A 27246-nucleotide genomic window follows, 5' to 3' on the forward strand; every position below is an offset into this window, starting at 1 on the left:
AAAATGTCACATTTGGACTCATCTTTCCACAGAACTTTCTTTCAGTCATTCATGGTCCAAGTTTTTGCTTCTTAGCTAGTTTGTTGCACATAAACAACAGAAATATGCATGTGTCTCAAAAACCATAAAAGAATAGGTTTTTTATTCTTTTGTCAGACACTAATTAACACCAATCTGTCCATGGATTTAAAAGTACATTTTGTCTACTTTAATATTAGTTTATTAAAAATAAAAAGCGCATCATGCAAAAGAAATCCTCACCTTGTTACACCAAAATAAACTTTTACAAAATTGCTGTCTAACTGTTAGATTAGATTATAGACTTACTATAAACTGGGACACAGTTTTGTGTTTAATACTCATTTTAATTTATTTAATTACTCTTTAAATACTCAAAATTACTTACAATACAATCACTACTAAACCCTTCATGTTGCCAGTATGGTTACGTGACTCAATTAAAGTGCTGTTCAGTGATATGCATGTGAAGCTCTTCAGTGGCAGTTTTCTATGTCTATGTGTACTATTTGTGGTGAGAGTAGGGTGTGGGTGAAGATGAGCCTGGAGAGTTGGAGGTACGCACTGGAGAGAAGGGGAATAAAAGTCAGTAGGAGTAAGATAGAGTACATGTGTGTGAATGAGAGAGAAGAGGTGGAGAAGGTGGAGGAGTTCAGGTACCTGGGGTCAACAGTGCAAAGTAATAGAGAGTGTGTTAGAGAAGTGAAGAAAATAGTGCAGGCAGGGTGGAGTGGGTGGAGAAGAGTGACAGGAATGATTTGAAATAGAAGGGTATCTGCAAGAGTGAAAGGGAAAGTTTATAGGACTGTGGTGAGACCTGCGATGTTGTATGGATTAAAGACAGTGGCATTGGGTAAAAGACAGGAGGTGGAGCTGGAGGTGCTAAGATTCATTGGGAGTGACGAGGATGGACAGGATTACAGTTTATTGGAGGGACCATGCAGGTAGGGCATTTTAAAAACAAGGTGAGGGAGGCGAGATTGAGATGGTTTGGACGTGTGCAGAGAAGGGACATTGATTATATCAGTAGAAGAATGCTGAGGATGGAACCGCCAAAAAGAAGGAAAAGAGGAAGACCAAGTAGGAGGTTAAATGGATGTGGTGAGGGAAGACATGCAGGTACCATAATTTCCGGACTATAAAGCACACCCAAATATAAGCCGCACCCACTGAATTTTACAAAGATTTGTATTTTGAACATAAATAAGCCGTACCTGTCTATAAGCCGCAGGTTCCTACATTGAAATTTATGAACTTTACACAGGCTTTAATGAAAGACAGTGTCTGTTACACGGCTTGTATCTAAACAGTAACCTACCAAGAAAGTCATTGTTCACTGTCTTCCTCCTTCCTTTCACAACAATTTCTCTCTGGAGTTTTCTTTTGGCATCGTCGCGCGTTTAAAAATCACCACCGGTGAAGCTTTTCTCCCGATGCCGTGCAGCTCAGAACACAGGTGAAGTGTGTTTTTTCATGCCCGGTTGTTTTCAGCGTGACGAATGATTCGCCTTTCCTGTTGACAGTCCGAGTGAGCGGCAGGTCAAACGTCAGAGGAACATCATCCATATTTATGATGTGCTGCGGCCCAATTCAGTGGGAGCGCATCTGATTTAATATAAAGAATTTCATTAGTTCACCTGAACCCGTTCCGCAATTTCATTGGCCTAATGTTATGGGTCAGGAAGCTTGTGAAACCGGGAAAAACCCAGGAAAAATCCATATATTAGCTGCTTCGTTGTTTAAACCGCGGGGTTCCAAGCATCGGAAAAAAGGAGCGGCTTATAGTCTGGAAAATTCAGTAGTTGGTTTGCAAGAGGCAAATGTAGAGGACAGAGGGGTACGGAGACGGATGATCCGCTGTGGCAACCCCAATGGGAGAAGCCAAAAGAAGGAGAAGAAGAAGAATTTGTACATAATTATAAAAGAAAATTTAAATTACAATTATCTCTGCCAAACTTGCATTTGTGGCTATAAAGAAAATTGTACCTTTCACCTTAGAAATATTGCTAAAATGTGAAATATGATGTTATGACAGGATGCAGAAAAACTAGTAATTTCTCGTGCTTTTGTTAGATCAGATTAAATTAGACTACTGTAATGCTTAACTGTCTGGTTGCTTGAATAAGTGCATAAATAAACTTCAGTTAGTCCAGAATGCAGCAGCAAGAGTCCTTACCAGATCTAGAAAATATGACCACATCATTTTAATCAGTCTACACTGCTCCCAGTTAAACCTCGCATTGATTCTAAAATACTACTACTGAGGTATAAAGCACTTAACGGACTTGTGCCGCAGTATCTGAGTGAACTTCTGTACCATTATGACCCCCATGCCTTCTTAGATCAAAAGGTGCAGGATATTTGATGGTACCTCAAATAATGAAGACTACAGCAGGGGGCAGAGATTTCTCTTATAAAGCCCCACAGTTATGGAACAGCCTTCTAATCACTGTTTGTGACTCAGACACAGTCTCCGTGTTCATGTCGAGGCTGAAAACATTTATTTAGTCAAACCTTTTATTAGTAGGTTTTTTTTAGGTAAAGGAGCAGATCTTTGAGAGTGTTCTGTGAACTGGGATATTTGTATGTTGTCATCCCCTCACTCTCACACGTGTACTCAGGTTTGTTGTCTGGGGGTGTTCCGGGGTGTCTCTTATTCCAGAGATCCCTCATGTCTGTGTTACCCTCTGGCTCTCCCTTTTAGTTATGATTCCAGAGCGAGTCCTGCCGGAGTCCCCAACTGCCCAGCGTCCTTAACTTTTATACAACAACAAAGATAATTAATAATCTTTCTGTGCCTGTCACACACCTCTCTCTCTCTCTCTCTCTCTCTCTCTCTCTCTCTCTCTCTCTCTCTCTCTCTCTCTCTCTCTCTCTCTCTCTCTCTCTTGCCACAGTCGCCACCGGCACACTCATTAGGGACAAACGTACAAATCATAAAAGAACAATCGTGTTTATTCTTTATTTATGCATTATCTGTGTAAAGTTGCTTTGAGACAATGTCCATTGTTAAAAGCACTATTCAAATAAAAATTAATTGAACTGAATTGTTTGCTCTATGTCTTTCTAGAAGATTCTGTATTGTTAGGGAATGCTGAATTGTATTGAAAGGATTGTGGGTTGATACAAATGCTAATTTTTTTTTAGATTTAGCTGTGGACTACTGATGAACTGTTGACATACTACAATGTACAGGATAACATTATTTTAATGCTACAAGGCAGTTGTAGCCATATTGGATGCTGCAGTGTCAGCTATTGTATTGTTTTTTTTTGGCATATTTTGACTATTAGACTTTTTGGCTGCTTTTAAAAAACAAGCATGGCAACTTTGTCAAACTCAAAAAAATAGAACTAAAAAAGGCACAAATGGGGAAAGAGCGATTCTTTTCATGAGCGAGTTGATTTATAGTGCTGAATTTTGCTTCAGCTTCCAGACCTATTAAAGATCGTTGGTACTCCAGCTCTTAAGAGACTAATGTAGAATAGAATGAAAAAAATAGGGAAAAAAGGAAAATTGCACTGCAGGCTTAAAGCCCTGGGCTCGTTCCTGAGGGTCAGAAGGCAGTGAGTACCAAGAACCTGGTGTGACCCTTGTAAAATCTCTTTGGATAAAAAAATATATAACACTCACTAATTGGCACTGTCTCAGCCAGAGGCCCACAGGAACATGATTAAAAGGACCTGGTTGAGAAAGAAGTGAAAAGTGTAACAGAAGAATACATTAGGGCAGAGCCTTCAGCTTGACAGTGGATATAGGGAGCTGTTTGAAAACCGAAAGCCGACAGAACCCCTTTACATATCATTTGTTTTATGGTTGTAAATGTGTGGAGGAAACTCCTTAACGGATGAGCACTGTATTTGTACTTGTAATAATCTACTGAATTAGCACAATTCTTATGTTTCAATGTACATACCATATCTGCTAGCTAGCCCGAAGGTACTTTGAAAATTCATGCTACTAGTGTACCAAACAAATGCATAGTATTTTTTTTTTACAGCAGTTATTTTTTCAATCTAATTAAGCTATATTCTGCATAAATGAACATACATAAAAGAAAGAAAATGTATTACTTAAAAAAAAAAAAAAACATCCATATGAACTCACTTTTGTGTAAAAGTGTGAATATGACAGGCTAGACAGATTATGTGATGAACTGGCCAAGGTGAAGAAACAATTATCACCTGTCCACCTTTAAATTGGATTTGGCTAGGTATAAATTTTACACATTGTGTTTCAGTGTGAAAATTCAGCCGGTGCAGAATTTTTACATTTACTTAGCTGTAATTTATAACCAATTGATACATTAAATTAATTGATAAATTCTAATATGCCGATAAAAGGTGTTGATAGATTTTTTTTTCAACCCCACCTTTGACCAAACTGTGACCGCAAATTAAATTTAAGGTTTGCATTAATGCATTCAAAATACTATGCTAATATTGAGGGGAGGTGTTAGTTTAAAGATTAGGGTTCTGGGTTATTAATTGGAAGGTCAAGGTTTCGAGTCCTGGTATTGCCAAGCTGACTCTCTTGGGGCAAGGCCCTTAACCCATAACCCTTTGTGCTTTAGGGGTGCTGTATTATGGCTGACCCCAGCTTCCATCATCAATGGGATATGTGAAGAAATAATTTCTGTTGATCACTGAAGTTTTCTATTAAAAACTCTATAAATAAATATTATTATTGTTCCTGTTGTAAAAATCTAATCAAAATGATTAGCATATATGGCAGATGATTCACATAATCTCAATTTAGTAAACACGAAGGAAGAATTGCATGAAGAGTTCTGCATTTTAGCTGTTCACTGAACACCTCAACAATGATGTCAATCGAGACATAAATGGACATTCGGGGAAAACTAGATAAGGATGGGTTCCCTTTTGAGTCTGGTTTCTTAAGGTTTCTTCCTCATGCCATCTCAGGGGTTTTTTTCCTCGAAAATGAGTCGCTCATTAGAGATAAACGTGAAATTATAAGGTACAAACTTATAGGCACTAAATATATACATTCTAATGTGAAATGTATAGCTATTAAAAGAACCGTTGAGGAACCTTTAATATGAATGTACACATTTAACTTGTGTGCAATAATGAAATGAGATGCGGTCACACAGCATGTGCATCTCGGTTCTAGTGTCATGAGCCTGGCCATTGTCCAAGACAAAATGTTCAGTGGGTGAACACTAGCAGGCAGAAGGAAAGATCCTTGTTGGTGCCTACTAATGCTTTTCTGCAAGGCTCACTGGAGATGAGCAGGCTGAGCATGAAGCGAGAGCATGACAGGATTTCTCTCACAGATTGGAGACTGGGAGAGCTCGAGCTTAGCATAACAATTGCTAAAATTCCCGTGAATCAATAAGGCTGAGGAGGAGGTTGATCTGTTGGCATAAAATGTCACGATGCTGGTGTGTGTGAGCCTGTATATATGATCATCATGCCTGTAGGTGACATGGTCCAGGTCTAAGAACAATACATTTCTCCTGTATATGCCTGTTCAGTATTGCACTTATCTACTGTACAACATAAAACAGGAATGATAAGGACCATCTCTGAAAAGAATGCCATATTTTATTCACTTCTTTGTATGTCACGGTGAGAAAGAACAGAATTTGTATAGACCATTCAACCATAACATTTGTCATGTTCCTCAGCTCATTCTGAACAATTCATTGCAGTGTGGCAGGGTGTATTATCCTGCTGAAAGAGACCTCTGCCATTAGGGAATACTGTTGTCATGAAGGAACAATGTGTAGGTAGGTGATGTGTGTTAAAGTAACATCCTCATGAATGCCATGACCAGCGGTTTCCTAGCAGAGCAATATTCAGAGCATCACACTCTCAACTGCTGGCTTGCCTTTTCCTCAAAATGCATCATAGAGCCATTTCATATACTTGTACAGATACAACAGTTTTTAGTTTCCACGAATAAACAAAAATTTACTATTGACTGAGGCAGTTCTGTGGATGGAAACAGCTTGTTGATTAAAGAGAGAAAATGGTCAGATTGGTTTAAGCTGCATGGAAGGACAATAGCAACTCATTATTATTCTTAACAACCATATATATATATTTGTGTGTGTGTGTGTGTGTGTGTGTGTGTGTGTGTGTGTGTGTGTGTGTGTGTGTGTGCGTTTGATAACGTAACTCCAGTCACTATTTTGGTTTGAGAGAACAAAAGAGAGAGAGAGAGAGAGAGAGAGAGAGAGAGAGAGAGAGAGAGAGAGAGAGAGAGACTGCCCCCTTGGGATCTGACCCATTTCTGTAATGAAAGGGAATGAGCACAGCACCACACACAGATGCTACACACCACCACAGAGACCCCCAGTCTCTAATCTGCACCTATTTTGCTGTGTCCACAGACGAGTACACATGCAGACACACACACACACACACACACACACACACACACACACACACACACACACGCACACGCACAGAAAGTCAGAGCAAAGTCAGTATAAAATCATGGGTATTAAATGCACTAAAGTAAGTGCACTCCATGTTTAACATACATGATACAACAAGAAAGGTACAACAGGAAATCATTGTCAATACCATGTAGTTATTAATGATAGTCTAGTAGCAAAACTGAAGAGAATAACCTTCAGAGAGTAAAAAACAACACAATCTGGTGTCAAGACCTGAGCTGAACTGAGAGGGTGTAAGACATATCGCTTTCAATCAGTCTCACTAATGTCCAAGAGCCAATCTGTCATGAGCATTTGCAGTCTAAACACAAAGACAAACCGACAAAACCTTTTTTCCACCTCTCAGTAAAAATATTATGTTGTGAGATACATAAAGACACAAAGGAAAGTTTAAAAAAATTAAAGAGACAAACATTTAATAAAATCTATTTATTCTATCAAATAATATAAAATATATATGTTTATATATTTATATTTATATATATATATTTATTTCAGTATTTATTCACTATTTAAACTTAGTATTCACTATAAATGTTTCATTAAGTTACACAAGGAAGGAAAACATGTCTAGACACACAGAAGGCTCAGTAGACTTCAAGGGGTTAATGAATAAAGCTGGCAATACACCCAGGTTTTATATTCAGATTTAAGCTTAATCACAGCATGTACAGCGCTGCTATAACATTTATCTTGTCTTTTTACATCTGTGCTGACAGACTCATACACATCTGGGACGTTTTAATTACAAGATTAATTAAGTGCAATGGTCTTTGTGTTTTCACAAGCTGAAACTATTGGGCCCTTAAGCAAGGCCCTTAACCCTCAGCTTTGCATTTGTATAAAATGTGGTAATTGTAAGTCGCTCTGAATAAAGGCATCTGCTAAATGCTGTAAATGTAAATGTATATGTGTGTTCGCGTTTAACATGTTACATCATTCGGAGACAACTGGCCACCATGAAGACCTTTTCTAAACTGTTGCACAACTGTATATAAAATATTTTCATATTGTGTAGCACCACAATTTCTTTTCACTGGAGCCAAGGTGCTCAAACATATTCCAGCATAACAGTGCCCCTGTGGACAGAGTTTAATGAAGGTAAGGTTTGCGAAGGTTGCACTGGAACTTAATTGGTCTCCACAGAGCCTTGTCCTTAACCCCTTCCGAACACCTTTATTAAAAAAACACGATTGCCAGCATTAATGTCTGACTTCATTAATGCTTTTGTGGCTGAATGAGCACAAATTCTCGTAGCCATCCTCCAAAATGCAGTGGAAAGCCTTCAAAGAAGAGTGGAGGTTATTACAATAGCAATATGTGGCACTATTTTCCTAACAGAATGTTTACAGTGCACATGTCTGTGTGATGATCAGATATTGATATGGCTATATGTTGTATATGCTTAAAATTTAGACACCATGTTTATATAGGCCAAAGGTATTCAATTCATATTTATAAAGGTCCAGTTATCATAAATGCATTTCCTTGCTTACAGATCACAAATGGTATTAGCACTAGGTATCACTCTGCTCAGTAGGCTTAAAACATATGCACTGAGCCAACACTGCCCCAATTATACAGCACCAAATATGGTAAATGACAAAATACTTAATCTGGGAACTGTAAGATAAAGGCATCCACCGGAACAGCAGCTTGCTTTGTCTTAAACCTTTCATTTCCAAACTTCAACAGTCCATTATGGCCCTATCCCTTTTTCTATAAAGGGCAGTTGAGTATAAATAATGTCCAGTGTTCAGTGGCGGGGCTTGAATTTGGTACATGGGCCTTCAGCGGGGACTTAACAGATTGAATCCATCTCTTAATACCACCACTATCACGACGCAATTATAGAAACCATCAATGCAAATTACAGAGAGAGAGGGGCATTTCACGTATTGACGGAGAATACCATTTTTACTAAAGCAAGAAACTGAGTTAAAACTTTAAACCTCTACACAACCAATGCAACTGTGCCACGTACATCATCTGGAGCAGTTCAGAATCAATATTTGTCTAATAACATGACAAAAACATAATAAATGCATTTCCACCAGTATCATTTGCACCGCTACTCAGAGGCTGTAAGCCAGTGTTACCGCTCGTAGGCACTGGTCTGGAAATAGTAAACATAACCTTTCCTGGGCTGAGACAAGCTAGCTAGCTTTGGGGTTGGCCGACCTCTCCTCACGATGTCGAACTTTTCTGGAAAAGTCTGCCTTGAAAATGTATTTATAAATATGTCTGAGACCAAATAAATTTCTCTTCCTCCGTCAGCCATTGTGGAAGTAAAAAATTCAAACTCAAATGTATTAATGTGTGCAGATCGCTACTGACGTGTTTTGCCAGTCGAACTTGGCTGTTTCGCTCTGACCAACCAATCAGAGGATGGAAAATTGTTGACGTTATTGTGGCCAGCTAGCTGGCCCTGTGAGGCAAATTTGAAATCTGATTGGTTAAAGAAACAGTCTTATTGCTAATATAGTTTAAGGTACATCAGGCAGCACTACTGAATCTAAAGGCCCTGGGCAGATTAGATTGACATGGCAGCACATAAAGGCTGGAATCTGATTGAACAAAAAATCTAAGATCCACATACACGTACTGGAAGCAGTGCAGCCGAGACGAAATGAAGAGAATAAACTGTTGGGAATAAATTAATACAATTCCGTAAAACAAATATTATAATTTAGGCTCAAGAAGGCCTTGTTGGCCCTGATTGACCACCACTGCCAGTGTTAGTAATTTATTATTCCTTGTTTCCAATCCATCATCCACATATTAAAACACCCCAATGAACATGCCTTTAGTATGACCATTCCAGTTGCATAAGACCTTTGCAAAGTAAATGATGTAAGTCACAGCTAGGGTCTCATAGCAGTGATAAATACAAAGAATGGCACTACAAACAATCAGCGTACAGGGCTGTAGAGCAAATATGCTGATGATGGCCTGAGGTGGCAATAAGGGCGTGCTGCTGATACAGACGAAGAAAATAAATAAGCAATCATGGCATAGGGCTTAAGGTTCAGCAGGAAATTATGGGACTGCAGCGTGCTTGTCAGAGTCTGATTAGAGAGAACATTACCATAGTTTAATTATACTGGTACTTTGTGTTCACCTATGAGCTAAAGAGGGATAAAGGAAGCCCACTGAGCCTGTCTGTGGACCCAGCAGAGAAACACTTTTTATTACTGTGGCTATAGGTCATTTATAATGCTCACATTTTAACTTTAGTTAATTGGGGCCTGCTGAATGGCAAGGGTTTAAAAATAAATAGCAGCCAGTTCTCAAAGAGAATGAGAGAGAGAGAGAGAGAGAGAGAGAGAGAGCAATGAAAGAAAGAAAGAAAGAAAGAAAGAAAGAAAGAAAGAAAGAAAGAAAGAAAGAAAGAAAGAAAGAAAGAGAGAAAGAAAGAAAGCAAAGACAGAGAAAAGGAGATGAGATAGAATGTGAGAAAAATGATTGTGAGAGTGTGTGTGTGTGAAAGAGAGAGAGAGAGAGAGAGAGAGAGAGAGAGAGAGAGAGAGAGAGAGAGAGAGAGAGAGAGAGAGTAATGATTAAATGACGTTCTTTGTGATGTCTTATGCACAAAGGTGTGGTGGGTTCCCCCGCACAAAACCTTTTGTATGTGTGTGTGGGTCTTTCAATATGGGACGAGAAAGAAAGTACAGTAAGAAAGAGAGAGAATTATGTGAAGATGAGCAGATACATACAGAATTAGAGAGTGCCGTCTCATGCTGGAGGAAATTAGTTTGTCTTTAGATAACATTTATGGCTTCCACACGGAGGATAAAAACAGTCTATGTCTAGATCAGCCTCATCTCTTAAATGTCTCCAACTGACATGCACAAAAGCCCTTGAGATTTGTGCTTCATGACACAGACTGATGGAGGGATCTATTGGACAGCTGAGCCTGACAGATGACGAGGTGTCGAGCTGTTTGTGTGTGTGCGGGTTTGACATGAAACCTCATTCAGAGAGCAAGGCAGTAAAAGACCCTTGGATCAAAATTGTAAATACTCTGATGCTGTATTGTTTTCAGTGCTATTATGTTGTAATGATGCGTATGAGTTACAGGTGTAACACATAGCAAGGATGCGTGTGTGTTTAAGTTTGTTCCACTAGAACTATCTGATGCTCAGAATGTTAAGATATAAACCATGAATTCTTTTTCAGACCTGTCTGCAAAGCCCTCTCACTTTCCAAAATAAGAGCAGAGGCAAGGTAAACCCACATGTACGCGTGCACACGCACACGTTCATTTCGCCTTTGCTAGTGACATCAGTGGTTGCCTAGCAATGGCACACATACCAGTATTGTGTACAGCTTTCGTTGAGTAGTTTATTTTCAGAAGGTGGAGTGGGAGACATGACAGGAATGAAGAGAGTTTATGACAAGGAGACACAACACCACATGACTTTGGCCTACAGCGTTAAAAAGGCTTATAGTGTTATAGAAGTCTCCACTCATGTTTACTGGTTGGGGCCAGCAATGTTACTAGTGTAATGTACTACTGTGGAATGGTTTTGAATAGCAAAAAATGCTTTAAACACTATAAAATAATGAGCTTTTGGAATAAGCGACTAATTAGTGAAGTGAAAAAATGGCGTAAAGAATGCCATTTTTGAGCATTTTATTTAAAGCTGTTAAAGACAAGTAAACAAGATACCTTTGTGTGTTTGCCAACAATCTAGTCTGTGCTCCGTTGTTTGCAATGCCAATCAAATGGCTTCAAAGGCAGGCAGTTTTTGGCCACGTTTACAATGAAAAGAACCAGGTTCATAAATAACAGAAGTCTTCCTTGCAAGCCAATTGAATTAATAACTAGAATTAGGACAACTAACCTGAAATCACATCCAAACTTTTCTTTGCATTTAAAATGAGTAAGCAGTCTGCTTGGCCAGTCCTCTCCTCTCATGTCTCACTTGTCCTCAGGTGTTTCTATATCATTTTACTCACTATCCACTACTAAGTTCCATTGTTGTCCAGACTACTAATCCTCTGTTTAACATTTTCAAAAAGGCTAATCATTATCCCACCCTCCAAACTCCTTTTACAGCCTGGTCACTATTCCATCACCCAACCTACTGTTCCAGCCTGGCGATCACACTATCATCCAATCTCCTCTTCCGGCATGGTGACCACCCTATCATCTGATTAGCACTTTCAGCTTGGTCACCGTCTCAATATTTGATCTCCTTTTCCAGCCTGGTTGCCATCTCATCATCTATTCTCCTCCTCCTCCTGCCAGATCATGCCATCAACCAAATTCACTATCAAATATTATGCATCTTTACAGTACTGCCCAGTATCGATATATTCTACAATGTCTGATGGCCTAGCCATCTCTACTGTTTATTTCTTCATCGATCACCTTTTTATTAGCCCACTTACTGTTTATCCCTCCATCCCATCTTCTCCAACAATCTATTTCAAAACTGTCCATCCATTCTCTTGATTTGTTTACCTTCTCCTACCAGTACTTACAAACTATATATCAAACTGCTATTTTCTCACTATCCTACTCACTCCTCCTTTTGCTTGCACACTATTTCTCTATTTATCCCCCATTTGTTACATTTCACAGGATACTCCATGAACAAAAAACAGTCTCTCTCAATCACTATACTAATTGGATATTTATTGTTTTTATGCTTCTCAGTAAGTGTTTTTATTTGTGTTAATTACTATACAAAAGGGGGAAAAAATATGATTAGCAGTGAAAAGAAGGTGCATGGTAGAGAGAGATTATGCCTACATTACTGTGTTGATGCCAGCAAGCTGCTGGAACATGTGGAGTCCACAGCCCACAATGAGAGCACGCCGAGTTGGAGGATAGGTCAGCATCCGCCACAGCACTGGGCCATCTGAAAGGGACACATCATGCAAAATTACCTTTATATGACATTCTCTCCATACACCATATGGACAAAGTATTGGAACATCTGACTTTTCCAGGAACATATTTTTTCTTCCAAGAGTATTACCACAACGTTTGAAGCACACATATGTACGCTGCTTTTGGGTGAGGAAGCATAAAACGTTCCCATCACTTACTACTAGGAGACCCAATCTTGTTCCAGCACGACAATAAACCTTTGCAAAAAGCGAGCTCCATGAAGTTATGGTTTATGGGTTGCATTGTAAGATCTTGAGTTGCAGCTATAGAGCTCTGACCTCAACCCTATTGAACACCTTTGGGATGAATTGGAACATTTAATGCACCCCAGGCCTTGTGGCTGAGTCAGCACAAATCTCCACAAGCACACTACAAATTCTAGTGAAACATCTTCCCAGAAGTGTGGAACAGCAAATGGGTACTAAATGTGGAAAAGGATGTTCAAAAAGCACATACCAATCTTATGGTCAGGTGTCCACAAACATTTTTCCATATTGTGTATATCCCGACTTAATCCACCTCTTAATACCACCACTATCATGTCGCAATTATAGAAACCATCAATACTATACAAAAACGCAATATAACAACACGCGGCATTACAGAGAGAGAGCCATTTCACATATAGAGGGTGCAGTTCAGAATCAATATTTGTCTAATAACGTGACAAAAACATAAAGAATTTAAATAAAATACATCATACTCACCAGAGAATCATACTCATAATGAATACTCATATAATTTGCACTGCTCCTCAGAGGCTGTAAGCCAGTGGTACCGCTCGTAGGCACTGAAAGTCTGGAAGTGGTGAACAAACCCTTTCCTGGGCTGAGACAAGCTAGCTAGCTTAGGGGTTGGCCGACCTCTTCTCACGATGTTTAGCTTTTCTTGAAAATGTATTTTTAAGTATGTCTGAGACTAAATCAATTTCTCTTCCTCCGTCAGCCATTGTGGGAGTAAAAATTTGAATTCAAATGTATTAATGTGTGCAGATCGCTACAGACGTGTTTTGCCAGTCGAACTTGGCTGTAACAGTTTTCCTCTGACCAACCAATCAGAGGAGGGAAAAATGTTGACGTTATTGTGGCCAGCTAGCTGGCCCTGTGAGGCGAATTTGAAATTTGATTTGTTAAAGAAACAGTTCCATTGCTAATATGGTTTAAGGTACATCGGGCAGCACTACTGAATCTGAAGGCCCTGGGCAGATTAGATTGACATGGCAGCACATAGAGGCTTAAATCTGATTGAACAAACAATCTAATATCCACATACATGTACTGGAAGCAGTGCAGCCAAACGCTACGAAATTAAGAGAATAAACTGTTGGGAATAAATTAATACAATTTCATGGAATTTAGGTTGTAAATGTAGGTCAGTGCTTCTTATAGTGTTTAGGCCAGCAGAGAAGGCTTTGTTGGCCCTGACAGACAACCACAAGTTATGAAATTATATGCATGAAATATAACAAACAACACACCGTTGCATAAAGTACCTCACAAGTACTTGTTTACCTATTTACATTTGTCTACTTTGCATGTGACCAGGAGAAAACGATGTTTTGTTATAGTCTAAACCAGCAATATGAAATCTTTGTTTGTTCTCTTCTGTATTTGTGTAGAGCTCATTATGCTTTAGCTGCATATTGTGCTGCTTTGAATTCAACTTCTAAAACAAATTCAAAGTTGAGCAGTTCAGCAGTGCAAAAATTCTTCTGTGCAGCTTTAGAATGAAGGCAGACTTAATTATCAGATAGGAACATTTGAATGACTATGAATCTATGAATCTATTATCCTTTGGAATGTTTTCTCAAATCTTTGCCTTTCTGTTGTTCTGATGAAGCTGCTCAAACATTTTCATTTACCAATCTATCTGAGATTTCAAATCTTTAATCATTCCTTTTTACCGCATTTTACTTCCGTAAACCTACAACAGCTCAAATCCTGCAAGTGAAAGATACAAGTAGATCAATGGGTGGAGGGATGAGCATTTAGTAGATGGTTATGAGTTAAAAATTAAAAAAATTCAATAAAAAATTGCCCAATTTCAATAAAAGCACCTAAAAGCAAAACAAAAAAATAAGGACTTTATGCATTAGATAACTAAATATGGCCATGTGTTTGTTGCTCATGCACAATCCCATGCTAAATAAAATGAGTCATTTAAATCTGCTCAGTTCAGTGACATTTTCTGATTTGTTTACCAGTTCATTTAGTTGTATGATTTGCCCAGATGGGCAGCCTGATCATGCCAACAACTAATGCAACAAACAGCTTACAGAGTATTTCCTCTATTTTTGCAGAATTGTAATACTAAATGGTTTAAGATTATCATACAAAATATAAGACAAGAATTAAATGAGGAAATGAAAAACAAAACTATAATTGTTTCCTTTATTGAAAAAAAAAAAGGTTATGCCACTTTTACAGTATATAACCCATGTGAAAAAATTGCTTCCTTTCTAAACTGCTACAATGGAAACTCCATGCATCTGATAACTAGGAAATTTCCATCACTGTAATTGCCCCACACTTCTTTGCAGACCTGTCAAAGACCAATTGACCAGGCCACTCCTAAAGCTTAATTTTGTTTATTTTAAGCCATTCAAAACTAGATGCTGTCTTGCTTAATAACACATTTTTGTTTGAGGTTTAGATAACAGACTGATATTCTCCTACAGGATTTTCTGATCCCATACAGAATTCATGGGTAAATCAATTATGGCATTTTGCCCAAAAGCAGCAAACAGCAGCAAATCATCACCACACTACCACACTTTCATCACCATGTTTGACTGCTGGAATGTTTATTATTGTGGAATCCTATATTAGTTTTACATTTACACATTACAGGACACATCTTTCAAAATTCACGAGTTCATGGACCCCTATCTCAAAAGATTTGGTGAGCATCAAATAACCCTCGTATGACATTTTGGGAATAATCCTTACGCATATGAATGCAAATGGACTCATCTAATTTGCTGAATGAGAAAGGACCAAATCTCAGTCATGAATAAAAGGGCTAACTGACTCAAAAGGCAAGAACCAGGGGTTGCATTCATCAAAGCATGCACAAACAGGGACTCAATTTGTGTATAAGACCTGTGTGTAGCCTGTATGGACAAGAAAATTGTCATGACGTGTGATTGCACAGCTAAATGCAATGGCCATTGATCAGAATGCGAGTCAGGCATTAATGGCCAAATATTTTTGCACGTATAAGGAATTTGTCTTTGGATATCTGTAGACTATCTAAATTGTGTTCATGCATGGCCAGACTTATTGCGCTCAAATTGCCATACATGTTGAAGAACATCGCCTTTACAAAGCAGTTGCCTGTTCTTGGTGCTGTTTGTTACAGATCATGTGATACATGCAAAACAAAACAGGTCACTTCAACAAGTAATTTTTCTAATGATAAATAAATAATATACAATACAATAAAAAAGTAATGGACTGCAATGTAATCTTTTGAATAAAGTTAAGACATGACATCATTTAATTTGTAGTTAGCTGGGAAATATCCCAGTACTGTCTAATTTTTCACTGAAATGTTTCTCTATCTAAAAGCATTACAGCACAGATCAACATAATCTGCACTGGGCAAATAAAATCAAAATCTGAACATCTGTGTTCCCCTTTAGGAACATATTAAGCGGCGGACCGCAAGTTTGTTTAGTTTCTGCCTCGGACTTTGTGCGCATGTGGCTACTCACTCCGTACCGTAAATACGGTTTGGTTTTTGCGCATGCATGTAAACGCTAAAGAATCCCTAGTGCTAGCGTTAGCCCGCTAATAAGGAAGTGGCTAGCAGCTAATGCTAGCGCTATGGATTCTTTAGTGTGTAATGTCCAGTTTCAAAGATTTTTCTAAAAAGGAGAAAATCCTGACAATTCTACAAAGTGAGGGAGTGAATAAATGAAGGAGGAAAGAATTGGAGACAATTGTTAAAGTATGCTAAAATAAGTACTGTAGAACAGTTAGGTAGATCATATATGTAGACACACACACACACACACACACACACACACACACACACACACACACACACACACACACACACACACACACACACACACAAAATTACATACACATCTGTATTACCCAAACGGGGTCTAACCAAATTCTAATTTAATTTAATTTTTGCATTTATCTGCATTCGTTTATTTAATTGTATTTTTTGATATATATAGAACTATCACTGATCCATCCATTCCTCCATCCATCCATCCTTCCATCCACACCTCCTTAATCCAAAAAATGAGGCAGGGATGACAAAAAGCCAAGGGTTACTTCAGAGAGAAATGTTTAATCTATGATGTTCCATCAGTGCAGTGTGTTTTCAGAGAAAGCTGCTCATATGTCACATAGTGAATGATCACTACCTGGTCCCTTGAGACAAGTGCTACAGACCTTAACACAATTTCAGTCCAAAACACTGATTCATGGAGTGCTGCGAACCAGGCCACCAGTGAAACGACTCTTATAATGAAGCGCTAACTTCATTCTCTCGGACGGACGATCTCCACTTCCTAACAGCTGCTCAAGCATGTGTGTTGTCTCTTATCTTAATCCAATCAGAGCAGACCAGAGGAGCATGATATATACATGATGACAAATGATCACTATTAGACTGCACATGTTTTTTTTGTTTTTATCTAAATGCCCACTCCTTTATTTCCTCCCTATTTATTTTTTTTATAAATAAATTTCTGCCCACCAGTTAACTTTTCTGTATTAGACAACAGATTAAGTCAACTAAAAAAAGCTTCTTTTGTCATTTCAACCATATATAGCTGACCTCTTGGGTGGAAGAAATCTATCTGAGACATGTAAAGCAAACCAGATTTTTTTTCTTAACTATAATTTCTTTTGATGTTTCATATTTTACATTTTAAGTTCTAATGCATCACCACTGTAACACCTTGTGACTATTACACCATTGCTCCCAGCATTAATCTGTTTGCATCAGCCTTCTTTCTTTATATTATTGCTGCCTTAATCATAAAGTATTTTAGTTCTTGCTTACTTCACTGTTTTTTTAACCATTGTTTGTGAGCGGTCAAGGCAAATGGTAATCATTTTAAAACACAGTGAATGTGCGGCTCTGCTTAAAACTGCTACTAATAAAGACTTTCCTCCTTCACTCAAATGTAATATCCATTTATCCTATTATATTGCAGGATCGTCTGACACCATTTTTTCACACCTAGGAAAGCAGGTAAAATGACAAGAGTCTTTAAAAAAGAGGAAGATTTCTATTCTATTAGGTTTAAGACAATGTGTATTGGGCAAGAGAGAATCATTCATTCACTACTTTATCTTGGTAAGTGTTGCAGGGGATGCCGAACTTGTATACTGGTACCTGGATGGGATGCAAGGACAATAGATACAAACTTTTGTACTTTCATCTACACATCGGAGCGTTTTTATGTAGTGTGGACGAATAGTGACTAAGCATATAAACATTTTTATCTCTAACTGACTGCAAATGCCACCACTACGCACTGTATATCCATTAATTATACACAGCATTGGACCAGGATATAGAGTCATGGCGGTGGCACAAATAGAGATAAAATCAAATAAATATGGCATTAATTAGACTATTATTTCTCATATGATAATGAAGCTCCAGCTGGACCATCTCCCATGCCAGTTTGCACATTACTGAGTCTGGCTCACACTTTTGGAGCTTGGCTCTGTGTTTTCTGGTCTGGTCTCCACAGATGTGCCAGAGCAGCTGGATAGTTATGCAAAGGGCACCAAGGGCCACTGGTTGCTAGGATCCTAAAGCGAACACTGTCCAGACAGATGGACCCAGGAGAGGTACGCACTATGTCTTTTTCTCCTGTTTTTTTACTTGATCCTATCTCTTGTCTGGCAGCATTGGTCCTCATAGGCTGTCAAAAAAAAATGCCAGTCGAGAATAATGTCCTACTTTTATCTTGCTGTCATGCGGTATAATTAATCACAGTATATGGTTTCTGGATCTCTTTTCACCTGTTGAGGCTTATAAAATGGAAACACATAAGTGGAAATTTACATGAACATACTGAGCTTTTTATGGTTCTCTTTCATCACTGATTGAACTTATGCATAACATAGCATGTGTGCTTTTGCTCAGTGTGCTGTTGAGATCTAGACGAGGTAATGTACTGTGTAATGTGAGGACTACTTCAAAAGCTGAGAAAGAAAAAAACTAGTCACAGTGTCGACTAGTATTATTAGCCTTTTCATCAGTCATAAGGGGATTCATACATTCCAGAATAGACAAAAACACTGTAGAGCAGAGATAGTGGACTGGCAACAAAGCAAAAAGCAAAAGCATATTGTCGCTTGATGGCAGTCTTTGCCCCTGCAACGAAACACTTCAAACGTCCAAAAGAAGAAAATAGGATAAAGGGGCCATGCTGAAAGCCAACTAAAAAAGAAGAGGATAAAAAGGATGAAGGCATGGGGAGACTGAAAAAGGTAATGTACAGTTAGTATAAGCAGAACAGGATAAGTAAATACATGCTAATTATGCATTTTTATACTGTTATATTAAGCTATAATATACAGTTAAACACTACCCATCCTGGGGACACAAACACACACACAAAAAAACACTTTGATATAATATGGTAGGCAGGACCAAAGTGATTTTCAGTGTTCTGAACTAAATCTGATCCTTTATTTAGCCAAATATAAAAGCTGTGTATCCTACTGTACATCCTTATCTGAAAAAGCAATTCTGTCCTGACTAAGGAATGTTTATATATTTCCAGGAATTGTGATAATTTTTATATTAAAATGTACAATTTTCTAATAGTAATAATTTAATACAGGTTCACATGTAGAAAATGTTGCACCTGTCATAATAATAATAACAACTGCCTAGACGCATTAGGTGCTAGATGATAAGGTGGTACCTTAGTAGTTAAGGATTTGGATCTAAAGATTGTGAGTTCAAATCCCAGCCACACCAAACTGCCACTCTTGGGCCCCTGAGCAAAGCCCTTAACCCTATCGCTGGTCAGATCTTGATCTTGGCAAATCTTGTGAATGTATGTAAAATATTGTCATGCTATTCTTCTGGTTTATTTATTTACGCTTTCTGTGTAATAAATTCTGACACCGATTTCCAACAGAATTGTTCAGCCCTGCCCATTTTCTTCCAAAGAAGGAACACGGAAGCCTTGTTATTGGTTTAATTTCAGTTTCAATCCACATTGTAGGCAACAGAAAGCCTTTAAAAAAAAAAAAAAAAATTGCCTCCTTTAAAGCATACTGGCCTCAGGAACTCCTTATTAAGCTTTTGCCAATTCAGTTTTGTTTCTGTATTGTTGTACAGCTTCATAACTGACAAAACATACAGTATTCATATATATGTTTTCCTCCCAAAAGTATTTCAGTCATTTAGCATGCTCTAGGGCAAGCCAGGCTTTTTAAATTATACTCCAGGACGCTTTTTTTGCTGAAAATGTTTTTAAAGGTTCATCTGGAAATGCAGCAGCCTGGATTGTGCTGCTTCACCATGATATTCATTCCTTATTACAAACCTGCATGGTGAAAGCAAAGCTCTCACTCTTCTGCCCTCCTCTATTATTTAGCATAAGAATATGAAATGATTTCATTTTTGAAGACACGCACGCAGATGCACACTCTGTCATCTTCTCTCTCTTATGCACTCAGAGATGTCTCTACCTATCATCATCTGATCATCTGATCTGTGAAGCTCAAGACTGAAAATGCAGCCATCTGCTCTTGCGTCTTGCTTTGAGCTACAGTATAGCTGCATTTGTAAGCAGTAAAAGACATAGTGGTGGCTCGGCATTTGGATTCTCAGAAAAGCATCAGGTGCATTATAGAATATAAAAACTGGATTACAAGGTCTCCATGCAAACAAAGCATAGTGTTACACAACATGCTGGAAAAAGGCTTCAGGCTGCAAACAATAAATGACATGGACAGAGACAACAACGAAGACTGAGTGCGTACAAAACTAGAACACAGAAAAAGGTTGTTTTCAATTTCCTACTGCTTTGCACCCTGAACTATGTCATTTAAGGGGTAAATGCTTAATAAGCTATTTTATAACAAACCTCAATTTCTGATAGGGAAATTGTGTTTCCCCCCGAAGGTCGTTTCAGGCAGAAAAAAACTGTAGTTTTGCGTAATTCATCAGAAAAAAAAAACTAAAACGTACAAAAGAACAGGCTAGAAAATCAGTCAACATTAATATACAATATAGCTATTAAGTATAATCTTTGGATTACTATATATTGTTATTACAGATTAGCTAATAGAGGTAATAGCTTATAAAACTAATAGAAAGCATCAAGGTCAAAGATATTTCTTTCTGAATATACTTAGCTGAAGAAAATCAACTCACTAGACAGTTACAGAGAACAATATAATAATTCTAGCATATTTTAAACGATGATTTGATTATAAATGTACAATTTTAATTATCCATGCCATTAAGGTACGCTGTTCTGTCGGTCAAAATAATTCATTATATCTTGCCTCAGGTCAGCTTACGGCATGCAATAAAAGATCCATCATTTTTGTGAGGTGAATGAGGAACTTTGAGCAATAAAAAGTATCCATATTTTAGCATCTCACAGCATTAATTACATCTAAACTACATAATATAGCACCATAATTATTCACTATGGACAATCTATCTATCTATCTATCTATCTATCTATCTATCTATCTATCTATCTATCTATCTATCTATCTATCTGTCTGTCTGTCTGTCTGTCTGTCTGTCTGTCTGTCTGTCTGTCTGTCTGTCTGTCTGTCTGTCTGTCTGTCTATCTATCTATCTATCTATCTATCTATCTATCTATCTATCTATCTATCTATCTATCTATCTATCTACCTTGTCTACATCACACCCACTATTGATTTTGAATACTGTATTGTATATTTGCTTATATTATTATCATCTTATTAAAAATCCTGACGTCACACACATGTGTTAATTCCCATCCAAACTGTTAACACAAATGGTAAGCACACAGTGGTTTAAGATGTTTTTGCTCACTGTATAATTAAAATTTTCTGGAAATAAGAAGTCTAGCCCAAACCTGTCCCAACAAAACAATGTCCTTGTGCAAAAAAATAAAGCTAAGCCATGGATTATTTCAGTTGGAATGACAAAAACTTAAGTGTTCTGCACAAAGCCTTTTTTAACACCTTGGGGATGAACTGGAACACTGACTGCACCCAGGCCACCAACAAAGTCAGATGGCTGAATTGACAGAAATCATCACAAAATCTAATTCAAAGGTTGTTATAACAGCTGTTCTTTTGTTTTCAAGTCTAAACCAGGTTGACAGAATTACTGAAAGAGAATGTCATGAATTTGTATGAAAAATTTAAATCTCAATCTCAAAACTTTATCTGGGTAAAAACCTCAACACTTTAATAGATGGGTAGGGTTAATCAGAAAGTATGTCTATAATAACATTACCATCCTTCCAGATGTTGTTTGCTTGGGTTTGTGTGTTATTAAAGCTGATGACTTCAGAGTTGTTTAATCACTGACTTGTGTAGTTGTTCTCAGGCACAGAGCAGTTTGTTTCACCTTTTATCCATCCTATTGCTCATTTGGGTTTTGCTCATTCGCCACTGCAAGTGATTACTACAGAATAGAGGCTCTGGGTGGATTTTGATTAGATTTCAAAAGCAGCAGCCGATCTGGCATCCTTCTCTAGACCTCTGCTGGAGACTAGCAAGCTGAATTGAAGAATTACAAGCCGAATGTCCAGAAAGCATTGGTAAAAAAAAAAAAAAAAAATGCAGAAATACGAGCCGGCTCTGTCCATCAAAAAGCTTAATGATGGCAGGCGCTGAATGGACGTCAAATGGCTCCACCTAACTCGCTCTGCCTGAAAAGACTCCTATCTGCCTGCTTTAAGCTTTGATCTACGTAGTGAAAGATCCTCTGAATCGCGCTTTAATTTCCCACTAATGAGAGTGCACATGAGGAAAATGGTGAATCGGGTTTATTATGGTTGTTTAATGTTCTTTCATATAATCTGCTAAAGAGGACAATTGAAACAGCATGGAAAAAGAAATACTTACAGATGTACAAAAAAAACACAAGAGAAAACTGATGAGATGCCAGTCCAAAAATTGTGTCGTTGTATTTTATCTATGAGGGACATGGTAGGGAATGACAGTAAAGAGAGAAAGACAGAGAGAGAGAGAGAGAGAGAGAGAGAGAGAGAGAGAGAGAGAGAGAGAGAGAGAGAGAGAGAGAGAGAGAGAGAGAGAGAGAGAAACTGATCTTTTTGATATTGGATAAACTGAAATGAATTAGACAACAATTCTTCTCGCATCATAATATTCAATTACAGAGTGCATTGAGGACAACTTGCAAATCTTGTGAGAGGAAAGACTAATAGTGTAGAGCAAAGAATACAGAAGAGTTCAGGGTGTTAAAAATGTGTAACTCTGTGAGGAACAATGAGCGCTTATGAAGCAATAATGCAAACAGGTGAAACAGTAATAGAGAAAATTGCTAAACACACACACACACACACACACACACACACACACACACACACACACACACACACACACACACACACACACACAATATATAAAGCTATGATTCCTATATACTTATATCTAATGGGACAGTCAGCTGTTTTTCATTAGGCTCTGAAAGAATTTCACAAAACCCCAAATCTGTGAATTATTTATTCCCTGGGCAAATCCATTAATACACCCTCCATTTCTCCTGTGTTCATGCTTCATTGTGCAAGCTTCAAAGAAGCTGCCTGACCCGTAGCTGGCACATAAATACAAGGACCTGAATTAGATATGTGTTTATCATCGTATAAAAATAGACAGCGTCATTAAACCACAAAGAGATCAAAATGCCCATGAAATGAATCACCGATCAGATGAACATGGTTTATGACCCTGGGAAATCGCTTTTAAATGATATCAGCTAAAAGAAGGCGTAGAGAATGGGGCCGTGATGGGAGTTTGCTTTCTGTTTTTTTACCAATCTAATTTGAGAACATATAAAAGCATTTTGCAAATGAACAATTAAAGATGTTTAGTCATGAATAACAATTGGTTTAGAGACAGTGACATTAACAAAAAGACAGGAGGTGGAGCTGAAGGTGGCAGAGTTAAAGATGATGAGATTTTCATTGGGAGTGACGAGGATGGACAGGATTAGAGATTTAGTTTATTAGAGGGAGCGGGTATGTAAGACGTTTTGGAGACAAGGTGAGAGAGGCGCGATTGAGATGGTTTGGTCATGTGCAGAGGAGGGACATGGGGTATATTGGTAGGAGAATGATGGAGGCAGGCAGGAGGAAAAGAGGAAGACCAAGGAGGAGGTTTATGGATGTGGTGAGAGAAGACATGCAGGTAGTTAATTTGAAAGAGGCAGATGCAGAGGACAGGGTAGAATGAGAGAGAAATTCAGCTGTGCCGACCCCTAATGGGAGCAGTTGAAAGAAGAAGTAGTCATGAATAACAATTCGGTTGAGATTAAACAAGCTAAGCAAAGCACTAACAAAACAAATTCCATTTACTTTTATGTTCTCACAAGAATTTGACACTGATTGCATGCTGGTTGCATTGCACTATGAACCAACAATTTCATTTTTTTTACATGCATTATTACAAAATGTCTGAAAACATTTGAAAATTTACGTTTAACTGTATGCCTGCAAAACAGCAAGAAACTTTTATATTTATATATTTTATATTCAACTGTATATTGCCATCACATTTAGTATGAAGAATTAAGGGGCATGACTATGACTATGGGTCGGTATTAACACTAACATGTTATTAATCTGTAAAATGATTGTCAAATCAATATATTTTTGTGTTCAGTATTATTTAATTGTCTTTATGTATAAATATATTAGTGTAAACTAATCATATGTCTATCGGCATGCGAAAACACTTTCATACAATTTCATAGAGAAAAGAAGTTGACATTTCCTTGCACATTTTACATATACACTTGCTGTGTTTAGAGGATGCCCTTTTTCAATGCAATGTATTTAGGATTCTGAACACTACAGTCTGTCCTAAACTGAAATATGTTTCTCTTTTGTATGCATCTCAACTAAAGTTCTGACATTTTGAAGCCCTTAGATACTGTCTTTAAATATGAGACTGAAATGTTTGATGTTGGTGTATATAAAGATCCCGAAAGTCAATGCTGTTGAATGTGCAAAGGATTGAACTTTTGATTCCATTAAAATGTACAATCTACACTGGTCACTGATGGTCTGGTGATACACTGACAAAGTAAGTGCTAAACTAAAAAAAATGAGAAACGGGCCAAAAACCAATATGCATTTTGCACAACCTTCCCCCAAAATAACCCAAAGTGATATAAAAGATTATTTTCTCTTACAGTTCTTTTATTACAGCAATTATACATAGAAAAGGTGAAAACATGAAAAATGGAATGAATAGATTAAAACTTTCCAAAGATTCATTAAGAAGCTATATTTCCAAATAATGTTTCCAAATTAATACAAATATTTAATAAATATTTTTTATGTGGTGAAATAATCCAACCTGCCCTGTGACAGAATTTTGTTTCACTTTCCAAAATGTTTCAGGGATTTAAGAATTAAACAATGTCTGGGCGATTCTGTAAAGGTAAATTCTGTTCAAATTAATTTTTGTAAATTAATAAATAATTTTTTGACTAAGTTACAGCGTGTTTGGACCATTAAATATGATTTGCCAACGTGAATTGCAAATCCTGTCTGCTGTGTCCACTTTCTGCAGTTATTTAGTTGTTATTTCTTAGTTTTACTGATTATTTGTATACATATTTGTCTGTATCTTTGCAGGAATTTCTGTACATTTTGGCTTTAAAATGTTATGAGGTACTGCGCATATATATATATATATATATTTTTTTTTTAAATACACCACACTAACTAATTAGCTGTAACCTGCCCACCCTCCAGAACCTACACACTTACACAAAATCTTTTGCATCCTCTGACTTCTCTCTTCTGGGAAACAATTCAGAGCAATTAAAACGACGACCAAAAACAGCAACAGCTTCCACCCTCAAGTCGTGTCTCAGACAATCATACCCAGCTCCTATCTGTAGAGCCTGTTTGATTTATATGAATGTACATGTAATGTAATGTATGAAGCACCCATGCCATACAGAATTGTTTTTCTCGGTGTGGTCTGCTGATCTCTATTAAACCTAGACGTATTACTTGTATGTGTTTTGGGGTGGATTTTAAACAGAAATAAATGGAGGTGTGCTGTTTATCCTGGTCAGGGTCTCTTAGGTATTATAGCCTACCCCGGAAAATCCGAGAACATTATGAGGCATTATGCATCCACACGGACAATTTAGTGTTGCCGAGATGTTTTTGGGATGTGGGAGGAAAATGGATAATCAAGACTACACAAATGACATAGGGGGATATGCGAAAATCCTTTCAGACAGCAACATAAGCTCAAAGGATCAAACCAGGACCTCGAAGCTGTGAGGCAGCAGTGCTTCCTGCTGTGCCACTGCGCTGCCCAGTGTGAGAACCCCACTGTAGAAAATTGCTTGGCTCCAGTACTTGCCTAATAATGCTAAAGGAAAGCAAGTACACTTTTGTTTGTCACATATACAGTGCAGAAACCCAGAGAATTAAACAGTTTAAGTTATACTGCAGCTTTTCTGAGCATATACATCATCAGCATAAAATTGCATGTAATTAAAGTAAAGTCAAGTATAACCTTAATTTAAAAAAGGAAACAAAACTGGAAAAAAATCTAATTGCTATAGGAATGGGTTTGAAATGTCCAGATTGTGTTCAGAAGAATGGTGTTCTCTTCTCCACTCCCTTGTTTAAAGGCAATGGCCAGTGACATTACATGTCTGAAAGGTGAGGGCTAGAACATTGCATGTATATGTATGTGTGTGTGTGTGTGTGTGTGTGTGTGTATGTGTGTGTGTGTGTGTGTGTGTGTGTGTGTGTGTGTGTGTGTGTGTGTGTGTGTGTGGGTGGGTGGTTGTGGGTGGTTGTGGGTGATGGCCCTAAGGCCTCCGGCTTACAGCAGTCCTCTCAATTACATGGTCTGAGTGAGAGACCTTTAGCTTTCACTACCCCAGATGATCTTTTATTTTTCAGAGTTACTTTTAAAAAAAGTCTTTGGCTCGATTTGACAGCTGTCACATATTCTATGAGCCGTGATGGTTTATAGACCAAATTGGAAAGCAGTTTACTGACTGTTCATATTAGTGCCTATAATACATAAAAAGATCCTTACTCAATCAGGCCCCATTTTAAGGTTTAAATACCATGAGTCATCTCTCTTTGACTCAAAACCAGTTTAAAATCATGGACATTTATATTCCTTCATTAGGTACTCATTTTATATTAATATGAAATTAAGAAGATAGTTTAGGCTACAGTATAGCCCGTGTTATGGAACTGGAGATTCAATAAATGATCAATTATTTACAAATAAACAAACATTAAAAATTCCAGAGATGATTGCATAAGTATTCATTCCCTTTGCTGTGAAAACTTAAATAAGTTCTGGTGTAACCAGATGTTATCAGGAGTTATATAAAAATAGATCTATAAATTGTATACACACCCTGCAGGTTTTAGTGATCTACAACAGAAAAAGAAAAAAAACAAAAGTTAGATGTCCAATTTTTTTTCCACCTTTAATGTGATATATCAAGCAGTTCAGGTACTGGAGCCAAGGTCTTCAGAGGATCACTGCTGCTTTAGAGCTCGGTGTCAGGCCTAATGACTCACAGAGCACATCCAATTTCCACAGCTCAACTTGACCCGCTGTGTGACCTTGCACTGGCTTTACTCACTCAAAGCTCAGAACACTTCTGCTCAGGAAATAGGATCAATCTGTCAGAATGAGTGGCT

General features: G+C 37.8%; 2 protein-coding genes across 2 annotated transcripts in view; one reads left to right on the top strand and one right to left on the bottom strand.

Moving 5' to 3' along the window:
- redic1 (regulator of DNA class I crossover intermediates 1) overlaps window positions 1-18267 on the top strand; it is a 39414-nt gene extending 21147 nt beyond the window's left edge. Inside the window, exon 15 of the mRNA XM_083528451.1 lies at window positions 18079-18267. The gene's annotated coding sequence lies outside the window, so the exon portion shown is untranslated. The remainder of the gene's footprint in view (window positions 1-18078) is intronic.
- Window positions 1-27246, bottom strand: part of slc2a13a (solute carrier family 2 member 13a) — a 53318-nt gene that overhangs the window by 9841 nt on the left and 16231 nt on the right. The window contains exon 4 of the mRNA XM_083528444.1: window positions 12210-12318. Within this exon, the coding sequence (XP_083384570.1) occupies window positions 12210-12318 (109 nt within the window). The remainder of the gene's footprint in view (window positions 1-12209; window positions 12319-27246) is intronic.

Source organism: Silurus aristotelis (assembly GCF_946808225.1).
Source record: "Silurus aristotelis genome assembly, chromosome: 24".
Taxonomy (NCBI): Eukaryota; Metazoa; Chordata; class Actinopteri; order Siluriformes; family Siluridae; genus Silurus; species Silurus aristotelis.